The sequence below is a fragment of the Astatotilapia calliptera genome, chromosome 18 (genome assembly GCF_964374335.1).
Source record: "Astatotilapia calliptera chromosome 18, fAstCal68.1, whole genome shotgun sequence".
NCBI lineage: Eukaryota > Metazoa > Chordata > Actinopteri > Cichliformes > Cichlidae > Astatotilapia > Astatotilapia calliptera.
This window is the reverse complement of record NC_137439.1, coordinates 23,361,210-23,383,170: the sequence shown is the minus strand read 5'-3', so window position 1 is coordinate 23,383,170 and position 21,961 is coordinate 23,361,210. Positions and strand designations below refer to the sequence as shown.

General features: G+C 41.5%; 1 protein-coding gene across 4 annotated transcripts in view; it reads right to left on the bottom strand.

Moving 5' to 3' along the window:
- Positions 1–8,248: 8,248 nt before the first annotated feature.
- The window catches only part of LOC113011381 (ephrin type-A receptor 3-like), a 79,447-nt gene continuing 65,734 nt past the window's right edge, over positions 8,249–21,961 (bottom strand). For 2 of the 4 annotated variants that reach the window (XM_026150908.2, XM_080293334.1), the window contains 6 exons: positions 18,432–18,493; positions 15,633–15,842; positions 14,075–14,224; positions 13,690–13,883; positions 12,680–12,820; positions 8,249–12,499 (listed from right to left, as the gene is read on the bottom strand). In XM_026150908.2, coding sequence (XP_026006693.1) covers positions 12,400–12,499; positions 12,680–12,820; positions 13,690–13,883; positions 14,075–14,224; positions 15,633–15,842; positions 18,432–18,493 — 857 coding nt within the window. In that variant the 3' untranslated portion in view covers positions 8,249–12,399. The remainder of the gene's footprint in view (positions 12,500–12,679; positions 12,821–13,689; positions 13,884–14,074; positions 14,225–15,632; positions 15,843–18,431; positions 18,494–21,961) is intronic. The other 2 variants (XM_026150909.2, XM_080293335.1) reach the window with 2 other exon arrangements.

Below are 21,961 nucleotides of genomic sequence, written 5' to 3'. Positions count from 1 at the left end.
ATGCCAGTGTGTAGATGTTATGTTGTTTTAACAGTTTCCTTCTTCATCCAACCTGTAATCATTTTATATGCAAGAATCTGAAGATTTAAATTCTACTTAGGTTTAATGCTTGCAATAGCTACTTTGCGACAAGTGACATTTAAAAAAAAGTTATAATATAAACAAATAAATGAATAAAACTTTTTTTTTTTTAAATTCCTTTATTTATGTATTTTTTTTTTTTTTTGCAGGGAAGTCAGTTTAGGTACTTTTTATACTCAAAATTTACATTTCCAACACCATTTTGATGAGCTCTGATTAGCAGCACCTCTCAGCCATGCTTTCCTTTTAAGACACTTCGCAAATTCCCAGAGCCATCACCAATCAATCAAAAAGTAGACATGCCCACCTGTCAGTGATGGCCGTTATGTTGATGACAAACTGTAGGGAGTAGGAAGAAGAGGAGATATGAAAGAGGAAAACAACCAAATCAAGGTAGTGATTTATATAAAGAAAAAAATGCATCCATACATCCCAAAACTTCACCAAATCCTTCATGTAATCAATCATAGCTCCTGACAGAGTAAGAATAATACCACAGCATGGAGACAATTGTGTAACAAAGGCAGCTTTCCCAACCTAATGATGTCTCTCAGCTTCAAATGTTTCCAAACTGACAGTAAAATGTTGAGAGCGTTCCATTTAAAACTTTGGAAAATTTGACAGACCACTCCACATGTCTGGAATATCATATTGTGGTAGCTACCCAACGTTCTTCAAAGGATCACAACTGTTACAAAGAAGTACTTTATGTTGGCTCTGATACTTTATTTAATTGGGATTCTGGTGTGCTATGACACAATCGAAAGCAAAACAGTAACGCTGCAACAGCTGCTTCTGCAACACCGTTACTCCATAATCATTCCAGATGGGAAAAAAAAATGATTGTAGCAGTTGATGAAGATGAAACAATAAAATAAAAGCAGCGTGTATATCCAGGCTAATGCACAGAACACAACCATATTGTTTTAATGCCTATTTTGCTGTTAAGACATTACAGAGGGCCACAGATAACCTTGTTTAATGGGCTACAGAAATGCAAATAGTCATTTGTTGGCCCCACAGGTTCTGCAAATCCATTTAACTTAAAAAACAATACCTTTGGATGCTCCAGCAGTAAAACTGCTTCCCCTGGCCCAGCCCCAGCACAAGGAGGGGGTTGCTCCTCCCTGTAACACCAAAGCTTGATTGATGGCACTTGAAGAGCTGTGTTTGATTATACGGGATAGGAGAAACACATAAATACGTGGTGTGTACAAAAGAACTCTAATGTCTCTGCACCTCACAAACACATGTACACATGCAGGCATCAGACGTAGGAAATCATGCAATGTACTGCAATCAGCCGTCAGACACACACACACACACACACACACACACACACACACACACACACACACACACACACAGTTTACGAAATGATTTTGCAGGAAGGCAGAAGCAGGCTTGTGCATTTCTGAGTAGGAAGATGTTAGACGTATGTTTATGTTTAAATAAATAAGGCCTCTAGAAACACCATCACCCCGCATGAGTCACTGGATCACTCCATGGTTCGTGTGTGTTTATATTTCATAGATCAGAACATGTCATCTTGCTACACTAGGATTAAATTGCGATTTTCATCATTTTTCTGTGTCGATAGAGAGCACGGTCTGAGCGAGAACAAGCTCACCTTTGGTTCGACTCCTATTTGAGTCAGCCAACAGCAGTTCAGCATGTCAGATCTGCCATGCATTAAACAGTGATTTCCACATCTGTAAAGGATTATGTGGTCAATATTATCTCAGTCCTTCCAAACCCCTCCAAGTTTTTCTTCACCTTTTTTCTTTTCCCAAACTCAAATGTTATTTATTTATATCTGCCTCTGCTCCATTTCGAAATCTGTTACTGATTTGGAGAAAGGGGTTCAATAAGGCAGAATTCGTGCTGATTTTGTGTTTCTTGTTAGCTGTTTGGCTTGAGTCAAAATAAACAGCATTAGAAAATTCTTCAGTTTTTTTGTTTTATTTGTGATAATCATGGATAGATTACAAGGCGGTCAACTCCACTGCACGGTCTCTCTTCTTAGGGGGTAGTGCCTTGTCACCATCGTTATGCCTTTTTGCCTTTTTATTCATTTAGATCTTGCTATATTACAGTATTGCAATATTTAAGTTTTACAGGTAAGTGTGATGCAGGCTTTTCTAGGAGGTTTTCTGGGTAGTAAAAGGACACAAACAGGTAAGAACACGGCTGATGAACACTGATCAAACAGGTAAGCAAAGTAAAAGGCTTGAGCTACACTACCACATGAGCAGGATAACAATCTGTGGTGGATTGGTGGAGACTGGGTTTAAATACTGCATCGACTGATGATGGAAAACAGGTGAACCTGGCAGGGGTTTCCTGAGACCACACCCACTACTACAAGAGATCGATTGTTCACACCTAAATTCACAGAGACAGGAGACAAAAAGAGGGGGAGAAGACTGAGAGTGGCCACGACAAGTCTGTCACTGCAGAGCCTTTGCCTCCGTGTAGTTTTTATCTCAGTGTTTCTCTGTTAAATGATTTTCATTGCTTTATCAGTGAAACTCTACTATTTGCTGAAGGAAAAAAGCTGAAATCACAGCCCTGGCAGCATCCATTTTCTTGTTCTACTGCATTCACAAGAACTTGTACACACACTCAGACCATGACGCAGACATACACCCGGGGTGGCGTCTCGTTCCTGTGGCTGATGAGAGCAGGCATGATGGGAGTGAGGCATGTAATGAGATTTATAGAGCCGGGCTCACTTTTCAAATTCAATCAGGAACTTTGATTACTGATGAAAATTTGAGACAGGAAATCGCTTTGATAGCAAACTAAAACCTCATGAGACAGAAGAGCACTGATGTGTGCATGTGTGTTCAGACCCGGGGAATACTGAGCCTGTCTGAACTTGGCCATATTTGATTAGAGCGAACACACGCAATGCAATCAAGAGCTGCAAAGCAGGAACTTCTGTGATTTTTGCCAATGACTGATGAAATCTTCCTCGTGGATCAGATTTTATCTACTTCTCTCATTTTGGCTGCACAAACTCAAATACTCAAAGTAACTAAATAATGTTAAATGAAATTCCGTAAAAAGTCTAATAACTATACTGAATATTTTTAGTTCCTGTGAGAGTTTTTATTGTTTGAGTTAATCTAACCACCTTTTAAAATAAAATAAAATAAAAATGTGGCCCATTTTGTGGAACAGAATAATATTTTTCCACTTATTTCTGCCATATGTCTGCTAAAATCTGCTCTTGCCCTTTGTTTTTTTGTAGCATCCTGAGTAGGCGTATTGGGGAAGTTCTGGATTTGCAGGAGCAAATTAAGGACGGTGGCAAATATTATGCTCATGTTGCAATAATGACGCGTTCTGCTTTTGTGCCATTATGGTTGAATCTCAGTTGCTCAATTTGTGCTTTATTTCACTTCACATTATAGCAGAGCTGTGACACTATTACTTCAGTGGGTTGATGAGAATCGTGTTAGCACAGAATTTGACATGTGCAGAATAAAAAATTTGCTTTTTGGAAAAGAAAAGCTCGACAAGGCATTGTTAAAGAATGACTTAGTCCCATTGGTGAAGTCACAAAAAAGTCTTATAACTGATAATATTATATATAAAATTGATCTCTTTGCCTGACCCTTGGCCGAGGTGGTGGATCTATCGATGTTTGCTCCTCTGTGTTATATTAATGGCTGCTGTTGCACATGAGGGGACACTAACCCACACCTGACATCATGACAGAGGAGCCCAATTACCATTCACAGGGGAATGTGTTTCCATGTGTTCATGTGTGTCTGTGGATCACAAAAAAAAGACAGAGAGGGAGAGGGACAGAAACAAAGGCAAAGACTGGAGATGAGAGATAGAGTGCTTGTGCATGTATGTGATACAAATATGACAGGCTCATCAGTCACCAATGGCCTTTTAAAGTGTTCTCCATAGGGACATCTGACCTTTTCACATGATGCCAATAGCAGCTGCATGATGAATCAATCCTGTAAACCTTTGGCTCCTGGTAGCCTCTGTTATCCAGAGCAAATATGTGAGATGACATTCCGCCTGCAGAGACACCTGGAGACTAAAGCCCAAAGTTATGGATCTGCCTTCAATGGTGAGAGGAAACCCATGGTGATAGCAGTAAGACAGAAAGAGGCAATGAACCTCAAAGAGAGAGCTCCATGTGGAGAAAAGTTTTGGATGGATGAGTGGTTGTATAGATGGATGGAGGTGAGGGGAATTAAAAAGCTATGAGAAAAGGGAAAAAGCAAGGAGAGGAAGATAATGGGGTAGTCGAGGTCAGAGAACTGGCCACAACCTTTCCGTCTGTCTGCACAGGATGGATTGGAAGGGGGAGGAAAAAATGGGGATGCACAAGGGCAGCAGGAAGATTAAGAAGAGGGCAGTGGGAGGAGATAGATACTGAGGAAATGGCGAACAGGGCCTGCATTTTTTGCATGTCACGCCTTGTGTGAGTGTGTGTGTGTGTGTGTGTGTGTCCGTGTGTGTAGCGATGGTTGAAAGAGGGAGACGGAGTGAGCGAGCGATAGGGGAATATGGAGCCCAATATGATGGGCTAAATGAGGTGTAATGGTGGTAACATAGAGTGACAGCAACTGGGCCAGTGCATTAAGGGGTTAACCAAGGCCAGAAGTCACTGACCTTCCCTTTCCCCTGAGACAGAATTATCTCTCAGTAAGGAACACACACACAGCACACACACATTGATAATGAAGATGTGGTTGCTGGGCTGCTTTATATTGCCATTCAAGAATGTTATGATGGGAATTTCACCAGCGCTATCACCATTAGAGCAGAGCTAGGGACAAAAAAAACAACAAAATAAAACACCTTTGGATTTGCCAGCCATGCATGGATTTTATGGTAGGCTGATACTCACCAAAACAAAATTTTGTACTGCACCCTTTGGTACACATACAGAAAAATGATTTTAAACTGTTATATTAAATGTGATTTAGGCAAAGATTGTTAAAAAAAAATCTGCAGGTAATGTATATAAGTCCCCCAAGACAACATCATCAGTAATCATGTGTTAGAAACCAATAATCAAATATTCAAAATGAACAATAATGAGATAATGAGTTGTAGGTTACATCTGAATATAACATATAAAAACTTCACCTCATCACTGTGGCTTTGGCTCAGGTGGTAGAGTGAGTTGTCCACTAATCAGTACTGGAGGTTTAATCCCTGAGCCAAATCTTTTGGCCAGACAGTGAAACCACTGAACCCAAAGTGTCTCCCAGTGGCAGGCAAGCACCTTCCCTCGAAGCTACCATTGCTCTCGCTCTCGCTGCGGCTGTGTGTGTGTGTGTGTGTGTGTTTGAGAGAGAGTGAGAAAGAGAATGGGCAAAAACACTGTAGAGCACTCAGGCTGTTATGGTAAAAACGTGATATAAGCGCAGTGCATTTACTACTAATTGAGAATTTAATTAAAATGGATATATGGAAAACATACTTTGCCATGTTAGTTTATCCAAACAATACACTTATTATTATAAATCATACTTGTATTAGTATGATTCATAAAACATGACTTAATGTTTTATGAATCATACTATGAGAACTGATGAGATACCAGTAGAAATATTGCTTCAAGTTTGTTTTTAATTGATGTTTGTTTTGAAATTTTACTAACAAGCACTGCTTGCCTTGGTTGTTCTCACAGAATGCATTTTATATAAAAATCTCTCTCTCGTCCCCTCTGGGGTAATATATGTTTGTTCTTCAAGCTTGGGTCCTCAACCTGAGGCCTCAGCGTTTGAGGGTTCTGTGCAGTATCTTAGCTTTTCCTATGATTGCACGCTTCTGGACAGAAACCTCTGACTGGCCTGGAGCTGTTGGAGTCACTCTTATAGTTTTGACAATTTTTCTGGCTTTTGTGGTTGCCATTCCCATGTCTATCACAAATGCAGTTTTCTGCTTCTTATTGCCCAACACTATTTCTTGTTGGCTGGCCAGCAGTTGCTTGTCTGTCTGGAACTCACCAGGGGTGTTTGGGGACATCTAGTCTGTATGTGGCACCAATGTTCCTGTACACTATGCCACCTGCTTGGTTGTGCCTCTCAGTGTATGCTTTCCCAACTAGCTTCTTACATGTTGCTACTATGTGGTGGGTTTTTTCTTGTACCTGCCTCTATGGGTCTGATGTTTAAGGCCTATTCTTGTGCTGCCATGATCAGAGCCTCTGTACTATCCTTTACATTGGCTTTTTCTAGCTACTTGTAGGATTTCTTGACATCAGCCACTTCTTCCGTCTGTCAATGCTACATCCCATGCAGGGGCTTGGTCATCCATGATAGTTCCTCCTCCTGTTGCTCACCGTCAGTCTTCAGCTGTTTGAGGCTTTCTTCAAACCGCTCATATCAGGGGGCCATCTTAATGATGTGTTTGGGGATGCTCAGTGTTTCATCCTGGATTGTGGCTCTTATTTTTACCATTCAACTGGTTTCTCAGCCCCTTCTGGAAGTATTTGGCTATGGATAAGATTTGTGCATCTTTATCATGGTACCTGTTGTGGGAAGCCTAAGTACTTGACGTCGTCTTATATGTTTGCTATTGGACCTCCTGGTAATTCCACCCTTTCAGTCCAGATCACCTTCCCTATCTTGCCAAACATTTGTCCACACCTATGAGCCCAAATGACATCCCGATGACCTTGCTGTAGATCCTGGTGAGGTGAATCAGTCAATATCTTGTTCACTCCCAGCATACAGTTCGATGTCATTCATGTATAGAAGGTGGCTGATGGTCGCATCACTCCTGAATCTGTTTATGTAATAGTGGGGACAGTGCATCACCTTCATTTGTCTTCATTTGTTGATGATTTGTGCAGTTGCCTTGGAATTGGCATCCAGTCCTTAGGAGTCCAATTGGGTTTCTGATGAATGCTATTAGTGCACTATTAGCCTTGTATAATGCCAAGTACTCCAATATCCATGTCTGTCATATAGTCTAAGGAGCTTGGAGAGAAAAGTGTCTGGACTTCTTTAAGTTGATTCAAGCAATTTAAAGAAGCAACTTAAAGAAGTCCAAACACTTTTCTCTCAAGGCTCCTTAGACTACCATGACCTGGATGACTGAGACCCTTCACAGACATACTGTCTGTCATATACTTTTATGTAGTCAATCTAGGCGGGGGTCAAGTTGTTCCAATTGATCTTAGAGCCCTGTTGTACTGCTTTATCAACCAGGATCTGGCTTGGTGTTATTTCCAATATCTGAGAGGAGCTTCTATGTTGTTGTGAGGGAGGTAATCGGCTGCCGTGATCAGGATTGTTTTGCCCTGTGTTAACCAGTCTGGCTGAGTAGCTGCTGTTAGTAGTTTCCTTATTTGTGGTGCTAGGTGACCACTGACTTCTGTTAACTACTTTAGCCAGTAGACATGAATCATGTTAGGTCCCGGTGCTGTCCAGACCTTCATTACGGAGACTCATTGTTGGATGTCTGCCTTTTTAATGTCACTCCGACTCATGGAAGGTGCTGTGATTGGATCTTAGGTCCACCAGCCACTTGGCGCTGGTGTTGTTTGCCATCACTGTTGTAGATATTTTATTGTCCTTCCTTTTCATCCAGGACCTGTCTCTCATGTGCCCATCTTCTTCCTTAATAGTGGCTTCCAGCCTTCTTCTCCATGGGGAACTTTCTCTACATGCATGCTTTATATTATATCCAAGTGCCACAGTAATCCAAGGATTACTGTGGCAATATATATGAGCTCATTGGTTTCAGTGTTACTGACAGTGGGGATGGTGTGTAGAGCAGTGTTCACATCAGCAAGCATCTACTGTAATGGGACTCACTATCAGTATATATATCAGCCTCGATAGTGTAGTGATAGCAACATTACTGTCATTACTGTCAACACATACAAGGCCAAGGCTGAGAATATGGAATTAATGGAATACCAGCCGACCCAATGAGATGCGTTTTATGCGATACGTGACAACTATAAATGAACCGAAAGCCATCATCTACACCTGCCCAGAAGCACCTAGTAGCTCAGTTCAATAAGTAAAATAAAACGTTAGATGAATGCTGGGACTATATATTTTTTGTATATATAATATTTGTAAGTTTTTTTCAATCTTCTCTGGGATCTTCTCTCTGAGGGAGCAAGACAAGCAGGAAATGTGTTGAAGAAAAAGACACTGCAGGCTTCAGGTGAGAAATTAGAAATATTAGCATATTTATTACAGCGACATGAAAGACATTAAAATGCCTACACCCTTTACAACAAGCAACGCAGAGGAAATTGGCATGGGGACAAATAAGCCTTGTATGATGGCCAAACAAAGAGAGAGAGGAGGACAAAGAGGGAGATAGAGTGCTAAAAGTCTCAGATGAGAATCACTCATTAACATTTACGATACAGACTTTGTGGAGAATGGATACAAACACTGTATTTAAGTTCAAGCAAACCAGCCCACATAGCTAACCTTGACATGGTGAAAAGTGATAAAAACCAGGGAGTTCAGAGTAGAAACCAAAATGGTTTCTTCTAAAGTGAGAGTGCTGATGAATAAGTGGGTCAAAAAGAGGACAATGTCAACAATTCACCATTATTTTGCAGGCAGTAACATAATGTTAAAAATGCAAGAGGAATTTGGCACTTATAAAGAAAAGAACTGAAAGCCAATCATATTCATAATTTGCAAATAAATAACAACACTGTGATTTTCCCCGTCCACTTTTACAGGTCTTCATGTGTGACGGTTCTAATAGTATCTACTTAAAGGTATGGAAGTTATGATGGTACAGTTTGAGGGGGCCTCTGGGATGTTATAAAACCAGGGTGTTAATGTGAGGTTACCTTAAGAACACAGATAAATACACTTTACTCTCAATATCCCCTGTATAGGGCAACAAAACAGAAAAATAGCTCAGAAAATAAGGCATCTAAAAGGCCAGCGGTCACGGGTAGTGCGCTAGAGTGAAATCATAGAGTTAGCAAGAGTAGAATGAACAGTTTCAAACTCTGAATTTGCACCTGCGGCTTATGCTGAAAAAAGCAGAACAGTTTGTCACGCCTCTATTTTACTAGTACTAAAACATTGGGGCCGAACAACACAATTAAAAAAGCAACTTTTCACTGGCAGCAGAGTGGCTCAGATTTTATAACTATCAGGCCTGTCTGGATTTCCCTTCTAGCATGGTGCATGTTACTAATTATATTTTTGAAACGTTAGACAAACGTAGGTTTCTACTTCAGAATAACAATATGCTAAATTACAACCACCAGGGGCACATTTTATCTGTTGTAGATAACTAATCAATTAAATTTACAGGTTTAGTCAGAGGCGGTACAAAAAATGAAGATAGCTTCTGGGTCCGAAAAGGACTTTAAATCTACATTCTATTTATTGGCCACTGGGGTTGATACTGGTGGTTGCAAAAACACTTCCAGTCTTGTAGGAGTTGATAGAAAAATGTCACTCTGCTCTAACCTCAGGGGACAGTTTCCTCAGTATGAGGAACGGTGACTCATTTGAAGGCATACTGAATACAATGAATAGCATAATTCATTATTATTATTCAGAATATGATCACTGGCTAATGACATGTGATTGACAAGCCATTAGCAAATGAGAGTGTGGTTTTCCCTCATTAAATCCAGTTTAAAAATGCCAAGATGATGATGAGGTAAACACACACCTTGGGGCTTCAAAGCAGAACTTCACACACAAAAGTATGTAAGCACATTGGCTACGTCCATCTTTTATACCGTCTATCGCCTTAGCTAAGGTCTCTCTTGGCTAACTGAGTTTCCAGGTGACTTCCAAAGCCACATGTACTGATTGGACATATACATGTACTGGATTTAAAATACCCTGTAACTCCAGAAAATAAAGAAATTTAGTAAGTAAAAGATGTACTTCTTAGCCTTTGAAGTAAAGTCTTGTTACAAAGCTAATAGATAAGCTAACAGTCACAGCTCACTTACATTAGTTCCGACAAACATGCTGCAGAAACCATTTCTTACACTTTTACTCTTTTGCTCTTGACTTTAGGGAAGCAGCATTACCCTTCATACTCTTCACCCTCTAAAAATACTCTTATACCATGCAAACTACTGCAGCATGTATAGAAATGCAATGCTTGACAAGTCTGCTAAGCTCAGCTATCATTTCTAGGGTAAGGAGAGAGCAAATGTTCAATCTGTGATATCAGATCCAAGTTTAAATGGAGGATTTTTCGTGTTAGACTTTTCGTCCTTCCCTCTCCTGAACAAGCATCTTTTTAAAATTGTGTTGTATGCAGTCCAAGGTCAAAAAAGTGCATGTAACGACTCTTTAAGGTGGATATGCAAATGAAGCCAGTGTATCAATAAAGAAAGTCCATTCTACTCATCCTAACGCTATAGTAGAAACTGCAGTCACTCTCACCTGTCAATAAAAGCTGAAGCTTTGCACCATGCTACATTCCTTTGTTCAGACCAACGTATCACCTTCACCTCTGTATGACCCACCCCTGAACGAGAACTTCAGAAATCTCTTTTTCACAATAAAAGTACATCATAGTCATCATCATTGTTATCATTACAAACATTCTAACATTGGAAATCAACACTGTACATATTTTACACTATGATACAATCATATATTCTGTACTTTATGCCACTGTTGGTCCTATGGAGTACCACAAATATTAAAACTGGGTGCAGAAATACACTAAAAGCGGGTTCAGTGCCATTATTACAGTGTACACAAAGAGGGTCCCTTCATATATTACTGTATAATTATTGTGATAGTTATTGTGATAAGCTGCAGTTTCCTTCTAATACAGAAAAAAATGCTTCTTTAGGTTATGGGTATTTTTTTGTAAATAAGGGTGTTGAAAATGACAGATACCAGGGAAGTGATAGAATACAACACGCACAAATCATCTTTCTTTTTTTTAAAGTCAAATTTACCCTCTTGTGGTGGCACCGCTGAAAGTCAACACTGCTTCTATTTCATTTTGCTGAAAAAGGGTCCAATGCTTCTTTTCATCAAGCAGACTATTTGGAAAATACAAACCACTGTAATTATTCTAACTGGCCTTGTGTAACCATCCAGCCACGGGAACTGATGAAAGAAAACCATAGAGTTGGAATGGTGGGTCGTTATTTAGATGAACATTTCAAAGTTACTGTACATGGCACAACACTGGAAAAACAAGTCATACGTCCTTAACAGTGTCAAGTCTGTCACGACATCTGTCCTGACATCTGTCTGCATCAACTTTGCTCTTCACAAAACACTATAAACCTCTTAACATACCTGAAATACTGGAAGGCAAACTTCTGGGCTGAAGTGTTTGCAACAACACCATACTATAACACCTGTGATAGACTGCTGTTTGGAAAAGACGACGGAAGAGTAACATTTTCTCTGTGCTAACTGCACCGTAGCTGTTTCTGCTGTATTCTCTGCTGTTAGTTAGGTTGTACTGTAAATGCAAGAGTACTTGCAAACATGCACTGGGTATAGTTTTTATGGAAGTGTGTCTGGGAGCAGTCACTAAGGAAGCCCTGGTCTTGGTCCAATACACTATTTAAAAACGAATCATAGTTCCATCCTATGTGAGCTAGCAAATCTATATCCCTCTCTATCCCTAAAGGTCCAGTTTTTCAGTTCCCCTCTCCCCAAACCCAAACATTCATTTCATTCAAAATCTTGGCTCATTCACTGGCTTTCTGTGTACAGAGAGCAATGCAAGGGGCCACACGCGTACTAAGTAATTACGTCTGTTAAGGTTGAGCCTATAAACCTCACCAACAATACAAACTTTAGGTCCATCTCTATGGTTGTGAGACACACAGCCCATATAAACATATATCTACAGATGTACATACCATCTGACCCTTTTTAAACTCTTCAAGGTGAAAACTCAAAGCCAACAAAATGACAGAAAAAACAACTGTACACCTAACAGACAGTGATATTATATTCTAATTTGTTTTTTTGTCATTTCTTTTGTTTAAAGTCTTTTCCCCTCCTGTTTTGTTGAGTTGACACGGTGTGAAATGATCAGGGATGCTTCAGGTGCAGCCTTGCAGTTGGAAATGTGTCTCTTTGATGCTCCATAATGGTGACCGTATTGCTGGGACTCTGAGAGCTAAAGCCAGAAGTGCCCACCAAGGATGGTACAAATGGGGAAACTGCGAGAAGGTGAAGGAGGCAAACGTCCATGTCGTCTCCATCTTAATGTGTCTCAAAATCCAAGAAGGCCCAAGCACAGAGCTTACATCACAACTCTGTTGCTGTGGGGAAACTCTTAACAGGGGCATCCAGTTTGACTTTGTCTCCTCGTGTTTCTCTAATGTTGAAAGTGTTATACTTGGACGTGCGTCCCCTGGGTCTGCAGGCTCTGCACACTGGACAAAATCTTCTTCTGGTGGCCAGCCAGGGACACTCCCATCTTAGCCAGTTCACTAGATGGAAAACACAAAAAAATACAGGCAAAGTATTACGAAGCTATTTTGTTACGAAGAAAATGCATCTGTTTTACATTTAAAATACCAAGTTTCATGTCCAATTCACTGTCTTCACATTCAAATGACACCAAAGTAGATTGTGTTATTACTCATGCTGAAAATCCTGTAAGTCTGCACCTGACACTGATGTAAAGGATAGAGTCCAAGCTGACATATCCAGCACTGGAAAAGTTCTCCTTGTAGTGGCCCATCTTGATAGCATCTAACCACTCATCCACTGTATTAACACTGAACTCTGGCGTGGACGGGTCCTCCCTGCTGGGATTTAAAAAAAAAACACAAATACAAATTCAATGAAGCTTTGGCCGGTTTATGGCTAGAAAAACAGTTTGTTGTCACTGCCGAAGTCAATAATTTGTGCGTAAAAATAAAAACTATTCGCATCAGTCTTGGTTCTGCCGACAGAATCATTATAATTCTGCAATGACCGCAGCACGACAGCCTCAAATCCCCGCTGAAAAGAAAAACATAAACTTTAAACCCAACCATTAGCGGGTAAGTATGATTAATGCTGCCCTCACCCCAGAGCAAGCTTGTGTGGTATTACTTATAAAACCCTTGACTTGTTTGCTTGCTTTTTTTTCTTATAAATTGTTAGAAATGATCTATTTGTCATTGCACACTCAAAGGTAACACAATCTTTTTTGCTAAAAGAACTTACAATATTCACTTACATAGTGCAGTATATGCTTTTGTGTAAGCCCGTGTAAGTCTTTTCGTCTTGTTACATAGTTCTCTGAGTCTGCTGTGTTCTGCATTTGTTTTTTTCTGTTGAGTATGTCGGAGTGGAAAGGGATTGGAACGTCTGCATGCTGTTTTCATTCTGAGGGTTAGCTAAATGCCTGAAGTTACAAAATGCAAATGCACAAATAATTATATTCAGTGGATGAGTGCAATATAACTGGGGATTAGGGGCATCTACACTGAATGTGAAACAAGCACGCGAGTCTGTATCAATACATTTCCATTTCATAAATACGGCTTTGTTTATAAAAGATAATAATGTTCTTTCATGTCACCTCATTTACTGCTTTGCACTTTGTACCTCTACTCTACAATTTAATCCAGGCGTGCCAAGATTTATCAGTGAAATTTGCAGTCATAATTCACATCTTTCTCTCACTGACCATGCTGAGCTGTTTGCCAGCTCTCTGAGACTGGCTGGGTTTCTGATGAGCTTGTCCAGGATTGTGACAATCTGTGCAAACTTTGGCCTGTCGCTTCGCCCCTTCTCCCAGCAATCCAGCATGAGCTGGTGCAACACCACAGGACAATCCATAGGAGCAGGAAGACGGTAGCCTTCGTCTATTGCTTTGATCACCTGCAGGGAGAGAGGTATCGAGTTCTGTGATCAGTACTATACAGGAAAAATGTAAAATGTGCAAACTTGTTGTTATAGATAGGAATTTTACTGAAGACTGAAAAAGTAGCTCTTTATCGCTGGCAGCACTGTGTAAGTGCACTAATTTGATTAACATCGAACCTGAGACCGTGTGTTTATGTGTGACTCACATCCTGGTTGGACATCTCCCAGTAGGGTCTCTCTCCATATGAAATCACCTCCCACATGACAATGCCGTAACTCCACACATCACTTGCTGAGGTAAACTTCCTGTAGGCTATTGCCTCTGGAGCTGTCCATCTGATGGGGATCTTCCCTCCCTGTAAATGGTCCCAGAGGCAGTCAGCATTTATTCACATACTGAATATCAGCCGCTCTGGGCCCACTGCATCGTGCTGCCAATAATAGAGTGAATACTTCAAGGCTGTTGTATTAGCGCTGTAATAAATCAAGATACAGCAGAGTACTGTAGAGGAGAGAAAACAAATTATAAAATGGTTGCTGCAAAGAAGCCTGGTGCAGTGCTGTTTTTAGGAACAGAGCAGGAGAGGTTATACACTAAGCAGCGCTCTGCTTTAATATGACAACAGGGGTTAATGTTTGCTCCAGTGTTTGTTCTTATACTTGTCTTTCTTCTGTTATCTTTTTTTCCCTGCACCACCGCCCCTGCCTTTGTCGTCAATCCTCAGATCAAAAGGATTCATATAGCCCACTGTATACACACAATAGGCAGCAAGAGCTCTCGCTCTCTTTCACTCTGACACACACACACACAGACACATTGTACCTCTATAGGCTCCGTTCAGCTTTTTAACATGCGGCAGCTGCCTCTGCACCACCTAGCATCCCCCATCTCTGCTCGGTCAAAGTCAAATAAAAGGCAAAGCTTCCAAGTCACTCTGCAATGTACTTTTGTTTCCTCCACCTCTGTACACACCTACCGCACCCCTTTATCTCCCCCCTCCTAACTACGCTTACTCCATCCTTCTGCCACCTTCCCCCCTTTCTCTCGCTCTCTGTTCTCTTCCTGAATCATCTTCGTTTTCGGGCTCTACAACCCCCACCTACCCCCCCCTGCACCCCTCAGTGCCTGCAGCTCTCCATCTACGTCTCCTGACATCAGTAGGAGTTTGTGTGTGATTTCAATAGAGCAGTCAGCGGCTGATACACTCCTCCCAGGGCAATGCTAATGCCATATTAAAAATAACATCCAACCCTTCCTATGAATATGAATAATGTCATCTCCTTGTGGACATTTTAGATGAGTTACTACGCAGTGGTTTAACTTACTGACATTTAAGTTTCTCCATTCTCTCCGAGCTCAGTGAGAGGATGCTCTCGTTGCCAAAGACTGCTGTGATTTGACTTGACAGCATGGGTTTATGGTATTGGCTGTGAAAGCCTTTGTAGAACAATGTTCAAAACACACTTGCCCAATGCAGTATAGTGTGAAACCGTACATTCAAGACATTGTCTTTTTTCTTACTTATTAAAGCTTGAGCTTGCATCCTTGAAGAAAAGGGCCAGTGAGGTCACTGCTGAGAATACTGGGAATGTGGAGAGGCAGAGTGCCCACTTTGCATCTAAGACTGTATTCCGGTTGCACACCGTGCAGTAAAACTAATTTGAACTTCCTGAAAGTGGAAATCTCAATAGTGACGAGTGCATGAAAGCTTTCCGTCTACAGTGTTTTGCCTTAGCTGGCTCCACTGTGAGAGTGTGTCTTACCCTTGTAGTGTAGGCGGCCTCTGGGTCGTCCTCCAGAACTCGGCTCAGACCAAAGTCGGACACCTTACACACCAGGTTGCTGTTCACCAGGATGTTTCGAGCTGCCAGGTCTCTGTGCACGTAGCTCATGTCTGACAGGTACTTCATACCTGAAGCGATACCACGGAGCATGCCGACGAGTTGGATCACCGTGAACTGGCCGTCATGTTTCTGGAAGGAAGACCAAAGAGAAAGGTTGATTGAATTGTGCCCAGTTCTAGTATTTCTGTCCTGGGACTCCACTAGAGAATCTTTACACGAGTCGCAGTTCAGCGTATCTTTATTCATCCTTGGTTTTCTTTTACTGGCCATTTATGCAACCATCAGTTTATCCACTGTTTTAGCTCTTAATGCCTTTAAAAGCCCACTTTCTTCTGATTGGTAGGCTTTGCTGAAACATTTGTTTTGGGGCAGCAGAAAACTGGTAGATCCATAATGCTTGGATAATATTCCCAAAAGTAAAATTTAACACAATTTGTCAAACTTTGACAAATGGCAACTTTTTAATATCCATCCCTTCATGTTTAAATAATACACCGTATTCATAATACAAGCAATGTGTTCAGTAAATTCCATTGCTTACCTGCTCATTGTAAATCATGACAGCCCCACACAGGCTTAAATGTCAACTGAAGTGGAAAACGTCTGCCGTCAGATTATATGAGTAAAATGTTATTCTGTGGTCACCAAATGACCAGTAAGTCCCAGGATTTGAGCTTCCGCAGTGTCAGCAATACACACTTAGCAAATGTCCTGGTGTAAGGCTGTGAATCTCTTTTAGATCCAGCTAACCCCACAGTTTAACCTCCCTTTGGAGCATGGCAAGCAAAAGATGGATGTCGCCTTCCAGGGATCAATGGAGGATCACATAGAAATCCAACTTGCAGAGGATTGGACCTGACAGAGGAGACAAAAGTTTCCTCTCAAACGCTGACCGCGTGCCCATGCAGAGCTCACTGGATTTCAGATTTGAGCTGTCTTTGGCAGAGAGTGGAGGCCGTTGATCGATGATGGTCCAGCTCACCTTCCTGTGCCAATTATTTCTGCCCTGGGCCAATGGTCCCCGTTAAAAAACCATTCATGTTATCAGTCACCCTCTCTCCTTTATATCAACTCTCCTTCCTCTGTCTCTTTGTTCTCTCCATCCATCTTTGTCTCTCCTCAAGACTGTGTCTCAGAGAGGGAGAAACTCTGTAATACTTTGACTCAGTCTCGATCTCTCCATCCATCTTCCTTCATCTTTCTGCATCTGTGCCTCCCCTACACCCTCTTCCTCTATCGTTTCTTTTCTCTCTCTCTCTCACTCCCTCCCTCGGCAGCTGTGGACTAAGTTAATTAGCTGGTGGTTTTGTGAGATGCTGATTGATTGGACTGTCTAACAAACCTACAGACTTCCTCTATCAATCTGCCCACCACGTTGCATTGCCAGTAAAGAGGAGGAAGAGTGGAGAGGACAGGGAAAGAGAGATGAGACAAATGCAGGCCAGAGAGGCTGACAATGAGATGAATGAAAGAGATGAGAGAAGCAAGAAGCGGGAATATTAGGCTAATTTGGGCATGTTATTTTATAATAATATATATTTTTTGTTACCTCAAAAAACAGAACAAAAAAATTAGGAACTTAATGGACCGTAAACTATAACCAACTATAAAGATGACTCCATGTTTATACTGCTCCCTGTGGACACGTTTAGGACCCTCGCTACAGTACATGCTCTCACACAAAACGTGTGGCTGTGTGTGGCAGTCACACTGTGCCTGAGCCATTTTTTTTTTTGCTTTTACTGTGTTTTGCTTCAGTTTGCTACCAGGATTGGTGTCTATTAAGCAATGGGTCTATCATCACAGCCTTAATGGCTCTGAGCACTGCAGTGAATTTACTGCCTGACAAACGACACTGAATCTAAATCTGTTCAGCTCGGTGTATGGAAACCGTGATTCAGCTAATTTACTACACAATCTTTACTACTTCTACTATATTTCTATTTTGTGCTTGTAGATATCACAATTTTAACATTTTCATAATGCTATCTTTGCCGTCTGAGTAGTTCATTAAAGTATTCAGTCGATTAAATAAAAATATTCACATAGAAATCTGTTACTTAAAGTTAAAACAGAAGCCACCGCTACAGTTTCATTGTTGTTTTTAATATATATCCTGACAGAGCAAAATGCACAAAAAGCAATATACTTTCTTTGTTTTATTGCCTACCAGTCAGCATTCGGATGCAGTTTTCCCCCCTGGAATATGGACTCTAAGTGCATTTCATTGACCGATTATCAAAAACTGTGTGAGGAAAACATTACCCATCTAAATGTTTCTGTTTGCTTTGCTTTTCCCCCCCAAATTGTTTGTGTTCGTGCTCATAACATGACTACAAACCCTTCTTAAATTCTCTATATATTGTAACCATGACGACAGTGATATTATCCCCCTTTAACTGTACCATTAAGTGAAAATGTGTCTTTTTTATTAAAAAAAATGTCAGGTGTTTCCCACCTTTTACCCGATAATAAAGAACATAATAATTTTAGATTCTGTACAACAAAAGCCTTTATAGATATTTTGTTGAAAACTACTTAAAATAATTCCACCAAAGTGTTGGTGGAATGAATTCTTCAGCTTTAAGAGATGAACAACAACTTAAAATTTCAATGTCTCTTCAGCTGGGACATCATTTTCTTTGTGGCATCTGTAAAGACTCGTGGCCCTGACCTTGGAAGAAAAGATGTATTCCTTCCAGCTGAGCCGTGACTCACCTTGAGGAAAGTGTCCAGAGATCCATTTTCCATGAACTCCGTTATGATCATCACTGGCTTACCTACAGAGGAACATTACAAGACAGCTGTTAGTAAGGCTGAGTTACAAGGAAGAAATACACAAACTATAAAGAGCCGAGGACAGAGAGGAGGCAGAGTCCACAGCTGTGACCAGCCGTTCCCTCCGTCTCCGTCTCTCTCTAGGGGATAGCATGGCATGTCGTCATCAGTCACACTGACAGCTTCTAATCAGCCCTCTCCATAAACGCCAGGAGATAATTAGAATAGACCAATCCACCAGAATATGTGTGTGTGTGTGTGAGTGAGTTTAAGGGGGCCTCCTGAGATCTCATGAATACTAATCAGCCTCAAGGGAAGGGGGTTGTGTTGTTGGATCGCTGTGCACCTGCACCTGCATGAGTGTGTATGTGTGATGAAGGCGTGGGTTGACTGACAGGCCCTGTGCACTATGGTCCCCTGCATGGCATCTGGTGCGGCTTACAAATGATTAACAAAGTACCTGCAATCACATACACACCCATGCACGCACACACGAATACCAAAAACTGCAGTTGTCCGTGCTTTAAGGGGGTTCTCCCTTGGTACCACCCCCTACAGCCGAGCTTTGCCAATCACAAACAAACATACAATGTGCAGTTACAAATGACTGTGCGTATGTGTATGTAGGTGGGTGTGTGAGTAGCTTGTAAACATGATGAATAGGTCACGTTTCCCAAATCAGGCCTCAGAGATGTTGGGAAAAAAACCTAAGGGAAAGATAAATGAGGGAAAAAGTATTTTAAAAAGAGTCTTTCTTGCTTGTATGCATCGAAGTACTTAGCTCAAGTAAGCTCAAGAAAGACAAAAACCATTGGATCAGAGAAGATGGGGAATGATGGAAGGGTGGGGTCTGAAAGCAATGAGGAGACAGGAGGAAAAAGGAGGAAAGGAAAGTATGGATGAGCGAGAGAAGAGAACGATAAAGAAGAAGAAAGGGAAAGCAGGGGAGAAGAGACGAGAGGAGAGGCGGAGGGATGGTGGGAGGATGGGTCAAAAGCATGTCGTGAAAAGGCAGGAACAACACCACCGAGGCCTACAGTAAGATTGTAGGTAAAGACAGCAATACATCACCTTAAATGAATTCAGTATCTCACCACAGCAAACACACACACACACAAACAGAGTTGGCCGGTCTCTGGTGGTGGTGTCTTCTTTGACAGTAACATTAGTCTCAGGGATAAAAGTGAAAGAGAATTGGATTTTCTTCTGCTGGGGGTGAGGACTGCTGGTCACATTTATCTCCACACGGGGCCTGTGTTGTGTGTGGCCTGTCGCTGTGCTTGTGTGTGTGCGTGGGTGTGTGTGTGAGAGAGAGAGACAGAGAAAAGGAGAACTGAACTCAGGGGTGAGACAACTCAATGATGACTGTTTGATTTCAGCTCAGATCATAGGTGGAGAACGTATGCGTGCGTCTGCGCATGTAAACGCAGCACTGGCAATAATCTGATCCTGAATGATGACTGAAAGAAGCGCTGATTCTTCATACCGTTTTGTTTACCTGCACGAGATGTGTTTGTTTCAGTTTTTGCGAATACTTAATTGCACTTTGTGGACTCCATAAACGTGAATGCATGTATGTAATTCTGCGACAAGCATCTGTGCATATGGTATTCTACAAAGCAGACAGCCATGAAATGGAAAAGAGCTGTAAAAAACTAACCCTAAAAACCAATTATGTGTTTGAGTGTGTGTGTGTTACATGGGTGTCAGCAGCATGTATGTATGCTACAAGTGAAGACTGCCCTCAGGTTTGCAGTGTTGGAAGCGGTCAAGAGTGAAGCACAATGAAACACATTCATCCTTTTGTCTCTGCCTTGTGGGCCGTGTTAGTCTGGCATGTACTCACACACACACACACACACACACACACACACACACACACACACACACACACACACACACTGCTATCACTAGCCATCATCTGTACACCTGCCATACAGAATTACCCCTCCAACTCTAAAAGATAACAGAGGTTACCAATGAAACGGCCACACACACACACACACACACACACACACACACACACACACACACACACACACGCACTCATGTTATATATTAGCTCATTTCATCTATTTTTTGTCAGGTGCTCATGCAAACACACACGTGCACACATACACACACTCAACGGTACAATGAATCCCTTTTACTTCTTGCAGCAACTTCATCACATGCCATTCACACTTCACTTCAGCTCGTCATGGAGCTCTCTCAGCCAAATCTTCGCAGGCGCTCCTCAATTTCCTCCTGAAAGCACATAATTAACTAATCACATTCATATTCATTCGAATTTATTGCCTTTCATTGGCTTCAGAATTAACACATCCGTTTGCAGAGCCGAAAGCGCCTCCCACTGTATGCACGTACGTGTATGTGTATTTTAGTGCAGACTGCAGATTGGGTCTTGATGTTTTGTGTGCTTTAGTGTGTTATGAAATGGATCAGAAAGGAGTTTGCTCTTATTTTACATCACTTTATTAAGTGAAAGAAGAAAGTGTTGTCTCTTCTCTCTCTGGGATAAAGGTGGGATCATTTAGGCGTTGCACGCATGTGCGTGTGTGTGTAGATGCGTGTGTTTGTGTGAATCTGTGAATTGCCGTGTATATATGAAAGTGATAGAGACAACATATATACACTCTATCTGGCAAATTACATTATGAGAGGCTGTTTCTGTGCGTGTTGGTGCGAGCGTAAACGAAAGTGATAGACTCTGTGTGTGCGCCAGTGGGCCGCATTACCGCATTATTGAATGAGGCGGCCCAAGGTACAAACGAGAAAATGAAATAACTGCTGTATTGATTAATGTTAAGGGTCTGAACTAAATTATACAATGCTTTTAACACAGGACAGATCTCTGTTCTGGGAAGAGCCACGCGAGGTTGTGGGGGAGCGGAGCAACAGAAAGACAGAAACTCAATAACCTTATCTCCTCTCTTCACCTCTCCTCCTCCCTCTTTGCTTTCTCATCTCCTCTCATTTCCTCACGTTTGTCTCCTCTCCATCTCTCCTCTCCTCTATCTGCTCCCTCCTTTCCTCAAATCTCTTTGCACATCTTCCCCCATCACCCTCATTTATTCCCAAGCCCCATCCTCTTTCATTTCCTCCCTCTTGTATCCTCTCTCATCCATCCATGCCCCCTGCTTCCCCACATCCCGCTGTCACCTTTTCTCCCGCTTCCCCGTGTCGTTGTCTGTGCAGTCCAATCTACAAAGCTACATGCATATTCAGAATACTTTCAAAGAGTCTGACAGGAAATATTGAAACACCTATTGTTCAGCGCACAAAGGTACACAGTTAAAACTAATCACTAGTTTCTTCAAACAGAAGACGAGAGGAAAATGTGGTTTTGCAGGGTTTAACAGCACCTTTGTAGAGCAGCCTTTTTAATGTTTGTGCGTGTGCGTGCGTGTGTGTGTGTGTGTCAGATGAGAAGGACTTCGGTAATTGAGGGTTTTCCAAATGGACCAATT